Here is a 9,071-nt window from a genome sequence, read left to right on the forward strand (position 1 = left end):
TTATATACTAGAAAGTGGGCCAATTTAGTCCCAAGGAGTATTGAAATAGTACACTTACAAGTATACTACTAGTACAAGGATATTTGTATACCTTCTACATAAAGTATACTTAAAATATACTTGAACTTTACTTAAGTATACTTAATAAAATAAACTTGAAGTATACTACTTTTTGGTAAGGGGAAGCGGACTGTATTTTGAGAAGTTTAAGATATAGCTGGATAATGCCCCAACAATCATAAAATAACACCAGAAAATTGCAGCATTTTTCTTTTATTAGCTGAAAGAAAGACGCGCTGAATTCACGAGGAGGCTTCAGTCTGTTGCAGAAAAGCAGAGGCTGACAACGAGTGAAAACGAGCAGAAATATTTGCGCACTATCACGGGGAGTTTGCGAGTTAACGAGGATTTTAATACATGAGTATGTATCATAGCCTACCGCTGAAATTACCTGAGCAGTTTTAATGTTCTAAAAAACCCTGCTCATTTAACGTGCATTCATTGCATAGACGCCGGGCAAGATAAGCGTTTAAAATGCATGTAGGCTGCAGCTCAGTTGAAAGCTTACCTCCTTTAACTTGCTGTCAGTCCTGAATGTAAGAATGAAAACTGAAAGTAAATTAGAGCTTGTGCGATGAAAGTTGCGTTCGTCGACTGTAATATCCAGTGGTGCAAACTATTCGACTTTTTCTTTCTTTCTTTCTTTTTCAAATTCCGCCGTTTTGAATTGTGAGTAGGCCTAGGGCTGTCATTTACGTGATTCATGTAATTCATAATTATTCCGTTTTGCGTTTTCACCATATTAGGAATACAACTAAAATTGAATGGGTGCATATTTTAAAATAAAAATATTATTTGCAGTTCAGAATGATTATTTTACAAAAAAAAATCTTGTTCTTGTTCTTGTTCTTGACTGTTTTTTCCTCTTCTTTTAATGTCTTCCACTAAATCCATTTAAATCCTTTATTTATTTAGTTCCTTTACCATTACCGTAGTGGTCTGGTCTTTATATTTTCCTCAAAACAATGGTCCCCCCAATATTCTCGACATGATTATGACCTTGTTTGGTATAAATAAAAAAGTTAGTTGAAAATAATCACCAGTGTAGAAACAATGATCCAGAGAAAGAGAACAACGAGTTTTCTTTTTTTTTTTTACTATTAAAAATGTATGAACAAGCCTACCATTTAGAGGGGCGAAGGCATCTGGTAGAAACTAGCTTTCTAAATATTTATAATCAAAAATACGACCGAATCTCAAATTAATGCATGAATCCTTTGTGAACAGATACATAACAGATATGAACCGTCTGACCGAATCGATTTACTAAAACGAATCAGACTTTCCGTTACAGATGAATGAGTGAATCATTTCAGCTGAATGAAGTAGTTTACTACTTTTAATTGGTTACTACTCATGTCTGGTAGACAGATTTTAATTATATACAGTCACAGTCTTATATTCTCCGAACTACAGAACGCACGTGTATGAACTACAACTCCCAATACGTAACCGTTTCACCGCGCAGACTCGCTGGTGTTCTAGCGCATTCCCTTGATGCCTACACGCATGCGCAGTTGTACATGGGAGCATTGGGTATCAATTTGGTCAAACAGCGGGTGATAAAATGGTAGGTGACATAGAAATTAAAAATATTGCTGACGTTTTTTGCTTCTGTTTTTGACGAAGAAGCTCTGGCAAACGTAGATATTCCGCGTCTTGTACGAGTTGTTGTCTGCGCGTGTCGCATCGAGAATTATCATAATTTGTGTGCATGTTTTGTATTGGCAGGAAGGTCAGTTGTTGATATTTAGGGAGTTCAGCATGTAATGTCACCTTTCCGTTTATGTGTCCTGGAATCACGTCCTATGTAATGCATAATTCATCTGAGAATTAATATTATTCTGTGCTTTAGCCAAGCATGCACGCTGTTAACACTGTTCTGTTTTGGATTTTAGAGACCCTCCAAGCCCTATTTCAATACATCAAATTCGGACTTAACATCGAACAATCAGGTTATACGTCATGACTTTTCCAAAATGCAAAAGATCTGATTCGAAACCAGCTTTCAACTTGATGTTGTGATGAAATAGTTTTTAAAAAACAAAGCATATTTCTGTTATGGTGTCATTTGAGACCATAGTTTAAAACCTGACTGTTAAAAGCAATGACATCACTGATGTTTTTAAATGTTTACAATGATTTTGCACATACAAAATAGGGGTCTCTGGGACCCCAAACAACCAGGCAGTCAATGTCAGCAGAACAGGAGGGTTAAGTGACATCCATATCCAGCCATGAAATGTCAAACATCAGTCTTTTAGCCCTGCTCTTTCAACCCAGCCCCTAATAGTAGCCTGGTTATTTTCCAGATTGTAATACCCTCTAAACATGTCTTGAGTGGGCTATCAAACTTTTTGCACATTGTGCTCTGGTTCTATGTCTTGTGATGGCCTGGTCAGAATGGTTCTTTTGAACTCGAACTAGAACTAGAGTAAAAACAGCTTACTGTGCATCGATGGAAATAACTGTCGGGTAACCCGGTTGTTTTGCACTGGCCGCCCTGAGCTTGCCATCTCATATTACATGCCAAGCGCAAGTGGCCTGTCAGTGCTGTCACAGGTCCTCACATGCTTGGTGCTTCAGTCGAACTTGCTACAACCGGTAGAATGTCCTTTTATATTGCCACATGGGTCAGGATGTTTGGTCAGTGCTTTGTTTATGGTTGTTCCAGTTATCAGCTTTAGTCTCGTGCCTGAATGTGTGCAATTTTCTTTCTCTGTATGTTCGTTTGTGTCTCTTTCTGTTTATACACACTGCTGAGTGTAGTCCTCCGTCTGTCTGAGTTCATGTCTGAGGGCATATCTTTTGTGTCCACACAGCATAAACTAAAATCCTCCCAAAAGGACAAGGTACGGCAGTTCATGTCCTTTACTCAAGCCGGGGAGAAGACCGCCGTATACTGCCTCACTCAAAATGATTGGAAACTAGAGGTGGCCACCGACAACTACTTTCAGAACCCAGATTTGTACCACAAGGAATCCATGAAAAGCTCAGTGGACCGAAAAAAGCTGGAGCAGCTTTACAATCGATATAAAGGTGAGTTTCAATTTAATTCTGATGTTGATTATGCCTGCTGTCCTGTGCCTAGGAGCACCACTGCATGCTTATAGGTGCTCTTAGTAATTTGTTTCCCATTAACAAAAATCTTACTGATAAATTGATACAATTTATTTTTTTTTCCTATTACTTAAGAAATATGATTCAAATGTAAAGCTATTTTACTTTTCTATACAGAGTGGCTTGCACTCTCATGTGGGCTGTCATTTTGAGATCACACAACCAGCTGTGCCATGCAGTTCCACTGAGCTACTAAGAATAAAAACAACAAGTTTACTTTATATAGTTGTTATCCAGCTCTCAAGGTGCTTAAAGTTGGCATGAAATGGAAATACATCCTAATTCTTCCATGTATGCTTCAGTTTTTTGAAAAAAATGTTTTGACTTTGTAATGTTTAATCATCTTCCGGTGAGATTACATACTTTCTTACATACTTGATTACAATTGGCAGACTTCTCAAATCATTTCATTCATATAAACCATATTAGGCTAACCGAGACTTGTCATTTGCACTTATATATTGTTGCTCTTTTGTTAGTTTTGACTGCTTTTATTGGCCTCATTTGTAAGTCGCTTTGGATAAAAGCGTCTGCTAAATGACTACATGTAAATGTAAATAAACCACGCCCTTTTCTCATATTCAACTGTAAGCTCACATTCAGTTCTTCACCTATCCAAGCAAAAACTGATGGATTGAACCAAGTCCCCTCCCCTCCCTACTTTTTTTTTTCTTTTTCCATAATGCATTTCATTCAAATGTAAGTCATAATACTGAAGAATTATTTTGTCTTTACTTTGATACATTACGATTAGGGCTGTGCAATTAATCGCATGTGATTGTCATGCGCATCTCGTCAGTAAAGCCGGTTCCGTGATTAGTAGTAAATCTCCATCACCTGCTTTCAGATGGAGCGGCATTTACTACACAGGGCCGTAGTTCACTGACAATTAGGCAATATCGCGTTCATAATTGCAGATGAATCGCATTCGAGTATGAACACGATATCGCCTAGCTTGTCAGTGAACTACGGCTCTGTGTAGTAAATGCCGCTCCGTCTGAAAGCAGGCGATGGAGATTTACTACTAATCACGGAACCAACTTTACTGACGAGATGCGCATGACAATCGCATGCGATTAATTGCACAGCCCTAATTATGATTTTAAGCAAACATAAACATACGACTAAGAATAAAGACTAAGTTTCAGTGGAAAAATAAAATGTCTAAACAAGCTGTTCCTGTTAGAGCAATAAAACAAAACCTGCTGCTTGCATGCCACAGAGTTAAGAAAAATGGCAGGACCTTCATAAACAAACTTCATGCATTCACATATTATTGTAAAGCCCAAAACCAAACAAAAACGTACTCTGTGCACCTTTAAATGTTGAATTCCTCTTAGAAAGTTTTGTTTTACTAAACCAACACTTCTTGTGTTCTTGGTTTTTTTAAAAGTCACCTTAGTGTTTTGGTCTTCTCCCTCAGATCCCCAGGATGAGAATAAGATTGGGATTGATGGAATTCAACAGTTCTGTGATGACCTCAATCTGGATCCAGCCAGCATCAGTGTTCTGGTTGTGGCATGGAAATTCCGTGCGGCAACACAGTGTGAATTCTGCAAGAAAGAGTTCATTGATGGCATGACAGAGCTGGGGTGGGCTATGACATCATTTCTTTATTTAGTCATGCACACTGTTGACAATATTTGGGGTGTGTGGTGGCTGGTAGTATTATTAAAGGTGCTTTGGGAATATCATATCAGATACATTTGGGAATATCTCACATATAATGTTCTACTATCTGGTAAAATCACTGAAATCGTGCCTCTTTATGTGACAGTCCTCGGCTATAAGAACCACAGAAAAATGATCCCATCTGAAATGCTTGATGTGTCTCAAATTATTTTGCATGTTCAGATTTGCTAGGAGAAGCTGTGTAGTTAAAAGTCAGGTTGTAGTCGTTAACAGAACTTTTAATATAAATCTTAACATTTTGTTTGAGTGAAATGTGAATGAGCCAGTGATTAGATTGGCGACGAGCCTAAATGTTTAATTTCACCTGCAGGTGTGACAGTCCGGAGAAACTTCGAGCACTTCTGCCCAGATTAGAACAGGATCTGAAAGACAGCGGAAAGTTCAAAGATTTCTACCAGTTCACCTTCAACTTTGCCAAGAATCCTGGACAAAAAGGTTTAGGTAACAGCACCTTTTCTTTCTGCAATTATGTGAGTTTTCACTCTGGCTTCTTATACCGAATAAACAGTCTTCTGTATTATTCGTCTTTTTCCATTTCAGATTTAGAGATGGCAGTAGCATATTGGAACCTGGTTCTGGATGGACGTTTTAAGTTCCTAGACCTCTGGAATAGATTTTTATTGGTAATTCATTACAGCTTTGGACCTTTGACCCTGTTTAGCACTGAATACAAATTAAAATGGGTTTTCTGGCTGCTACGCAACACATTAACCACATAGTGGAATAATTTCCTTTAGCAATTAATTTAGATGCTCTCTGGTCTCTGCCCTTATTTTGTGAAGGAGCATCATAAGCGATCAATTCCCAAAGACACGTGGAACTTGCTTCTGGATTTTGGCAACATGATTGCAGATGACATGTCAAACTATGATGAAGAAGGTGACACACATTATCAATTTTTGTTGTGTTTTGTGAGCTAATATGCTGACTGAACTTTTAGTGATTGGTTTTGAAGTTATAAATTGACTGCCTTTACTCATATAGGGTATGCTGGATTTTAATCATGTCACGTTTTGTTTTGTTTCAGGAGCATGGCCTGTTCTCATCGATGACTTTGTGGAATATGCTCGGCCAATTGTGACAGGATCAAAGCGCAAAACTGTATAGTAACGCTGCTGCTGGTCGCCTCATTGACTTTGTAGTTTTTTTGAAAGACTTGTAAGCATAATAAGAGTGAACTAAGAGAAACACTTGAAACCCACAAGCTTTGCAAAAGGAAGGATGGAAAAGACGATTCAGACGTCCACACATCACACAGGAAGGACAAGAGTGTGAAACTCAAGATTTCTTATAGAGCCATCAAATGCACATGGCCAGCTATATTTGCACTGGCGACTCTATTCTAGCCTGAAACCCTTGGAGATTTTGGGTGGATAACTTCGAACCTAGTACCTCATCTCCATAGCAATCAGTGTCACTCTATAGGGCCGAGTCCTCATTGCCTACCCACTCTTCACAGTATGAATTATGGACTAGTCTCTCCAGTTTCATTTTAGATTATGTACCCATCTGTCTGGGTGTGTATCTCATGCAGGACTTGATGCTGATCATGTCCGCATTTTAAGCCAGACGTTCATGGGCAGCACAGCATGCGGCTCACCACACCAGCACTATTGTTACAGTTGTAAAATACTGTATCTACTGCAGCAGTATGTACAGAGAGAAATGTATTATCAGTAATGTTTTATTATATGAAATATGAAAGAAAGGCGTGGTCAAAACAAGATGCCTCCATACCATGATCTTGTATGATTTTAGGTCAAATGTGTCATCTGCCCTGTTGCGGAACTTGTAACAACATGGTTCAGTGTTACTCTTTTTTTTTGTTTTGTTTTGTTTTGTTTAGCAGATTTATGTTAAGAAATAAATTATTGCCCTTTATGTTCTTCTCAATCTCTAACAACCCTGTTATTCTTTAACAGGACATCTATCCTTGGACAACAAGAGGCTTTGCGAGCTTTCACTATGAAACATTCTCCCACCAGTATCACAAATTCAACATGCATCTGAATCAAAATGATTATTGCAGAAAATTAATACCTCACTTCATAAATCACTAAAAAGCAACCCTAGAGCATGATGGTAGGGATGGAGTTATATTTGGTTTGCACCAAACATTCAGGACATGGAGGTTAATTTTAGTGCCATCTGAGACTACAATTATTTTTTTCTAAAAAAGCTTTCAGGTTTGTCACAAGCATAATTCAGGCATGATGTAATGTTCATCTTTTTCAGAAGTGCTTTCCTTCTCATCGATGAGTGCCAAACCTGCAGTGCTGAGAATATTGATGTCAGCCAAAATGCTCTGCATCGCGGTCAGTACTGTAGCTGACCTCTTGGTCACCCATGTGACATCTTCCCTCTTTTTTCTGTTGCTCAGTTAGGCCTGGATTGTGTCCAGTGTTTCTTTCATCCATTCTGTTCAACTAAACATAATGTCTATAGAAAGATTTAAAGCTTTTCCAATAATATTATAACCTTTTGTAGCTTTTTTTTATCCTTCGGTTCATATCAGAGTTCCACATCACAGGCTGATCTGTTGTTTTAGTGGATAGAAGCAATCGAACACAGTAAAATAACTGTTTATATCACTTCAAATTGGTGAGAGTTGGTATGATCATGTAAGTTATGACTTTCTAGTGTGGAACATGAGATGTTAGGCTGTCATTCTGCCTGAAATTCTCAATATTTGTCCTCCACAGAGAAGAAAGTATTGTGAATCGGGAACAACATGAGGGTGAGTAAATGATGACAGAATTTTTATTTTGGGTGAACTACTTTAATGGCGGAAATGAACTTGCAATGCGATTTCACTGTGTACCACAAGAGAGCGGCAATCTGTTTATATCCCAAAGAGGCTTCACGTTCACGTTTGAGAGCTTGTATCCATGTATTGCTTCATTTTTATTATGTGTGTTTATATGTATGTTATAATATTCTAAGTGTGTAAAAAAAGCATTTTCATTGAAATTTGCCTTTTGTATTATTTCGTTGTTACTTCCAATCCATATACAAATAATAAAAAAATGATGGAACTTCACAAAATCATTGTTTCTCTACGGAATGTTACCAATGTAACACGCGTTTTATGCTAACCGCGGGCTTCAATCTACATTGAGAGGTTCAGTCTTACAAAACTCATTTTCAATTTACTGCATTTGACAAGAATGACAGTTTTTTGTATCTGACAAACAGCACAATCACCATGAATCTTGACAGGATTCGTAAAAGAGTGAGACACTACATTGATCAGGTAAGAATCAGCAGTATATTTAGCATTAACACTGTAGCTTTAATTTGCACACCAGATAAGATTTTATTAATTTATGTTTTCATAAAGCTGTTTATATGATACTACGTAATCGGAATATTATAGAAAATGGAAAAGTTAGTATAGTTAGTTCGGAACAACTAGGTTCATTTTTGAAGCTAGCCAGCTGACTTTCATGCTAACAGGTTTAAAAGCTTCTTAATTTACATTTAAATAACAGAATTGTTGGTTGTTAATAGATATGACATCATGTTGTTTTGGACTGTTTTATTCTTAGAAATAAATCGGTAATATAAACTCTATGAGGGCGTGTACATGTCAAACTGCATTAATATGATTAAATGAGCATCTATATATGTTGATTGCTAAATAAGAGTCCAGTTTTATCTTAATAGTGTAAATATCAAAATATGAATGAAATGTTGTTTACCTCAAATTATTGCATGATCTGTTTTATAGCAACAGTATCAAAGTGCTCTGTTCTGGGCTGACAAAGTAGCGTCCTTATCACATGGTAAGTATCTTCATCCTCCTTAACACTGTATGGATACTGTCAGTGAAAGTCTTAGATAAAATGCATATTAGTGTTAATTAAATTACATTGACTCTTGCATATTAATCACAGGCTGTTTAATCTCTTGTAGAGGATCCTCAAGACATTTATTGGTTAGCACAGTGCCTTTATTTGACAGCACAGTATCACAGAGCCTCTCATGCGCTCAGATCTCGCAAACTTGACAAGGTAAGATAATTGATTTGATCTGCTGATTGACTGATGAAAATCATTTCAATAGTAACAAATATTCTTAGGTCTTAGTCCTTCAAAAACGTAACCTGATAAATTAATTGAAACATCTTTCCATGCTGAAATGTTTTAAGTGCATTAATGCAGTAGAATGAAGTAAAAAAAAAAAAAAAAAAAAAAAAA

General features: G+C 37.2%; 2 protein-coding genes across 4 annotated transcripts in view; both read left to right on the top strand.

Moving 5' to 3' along the window:
- Positions 1–7,723, top strand: part of dcun1d2a (DCN1, defective in cullin neddylation 1, domain containing 2a) — a 15,713-nt gene extending 7,990 nt beyond the window's left edge. The window contains exons 1-8 of one of the 2 annotated variants that reach the window (XM_016495422.1): positions 1,553–1,630; positions 2,883–3,099; positions 4,604–4,772; positions 5,183–5,313; positions 5,413–5,495; positions 5,655–5,751; positions 5,900–7,187; positions 7,575–7,720. In XM_016495422.1, coding sequence (XP_016350908.1) covers positions 1,628–1,630; positions 2,883–3,099; positions 4,604–4,772; positions 5,183–5,313; positions 5,413–5,495; positions 5,655–5,751; positions 5,900–5,979 — 780 coding nt within the window. In that variant the 5' untranslated portion in view covers positions 1,553–1,627 and the 3' untranslated portion in view covers positions 5,980–7,187; positions 7,575–7,720. Of the gene's footprint in view, positions 1–1,552; positions 1,631–2,882; positions 3,100–4,603; positions 4,773–5,182; positions 5,314–5,412; positions 5,496–5,654; positions 5,752–5,899; positions 7,188–7,574 lie in introns of those variants that run through there. The other variant, XM_016495423.1, reaches the window with a different exon arrangement.
- A 227-nt stretch (positions 7,724–7,950) lies between these two features.
- Positions 7,951–9,071, top strand: part of cdc16 (cell division cycle 16 homolog (S. cerevisiae)) — an 8,740-nt gene continuing 7,619 nt past the window's right edge. The window contains exons 1-4 of one of the 2 annotated variants that reach the window (XM_016495385.1): positions 7,951–7,993; positions 8,068–8,125; positions 8,603–8,657; positions 8,788–8,885. In XM_016495385.1, coding sequence (XP_016350871.1) covers positions 8,078–8,125; positions 8,603–8,657; positions 8,788–8,885 — 201 coding nt within the window. In that variant the 5' untranslated portion in view covers positions 7,951–7,993; positions 8,068–8,077. Of the gene's footprint in view, positions 8,126–8,602; positions 8,658–8,787; positions 8,886–9,071 lie in introns of both variants that reach the window. The other variant, XR_001635000.1, reaches the window with a different exon arrangement.

This window comes from Sinocyclocheilus anshuiensis, unplaced genomic scaffold, assembly GCF_001515605.1.
Source record: "Sinocyclocheilus anshuiensis isolate Anshui unplaced genomic scaffold, SAMN03320099.WGS_v1.1 scaffold562, whole genome shotgun sequence".
Taxonomy (NCBI): Eukaryota; Metazoa; Chordata; class Actinopteri; order Cypriniformes; family Cyprinidae; genus Sinocyclocheilus; species Sinocyclocheilus anshuiensis.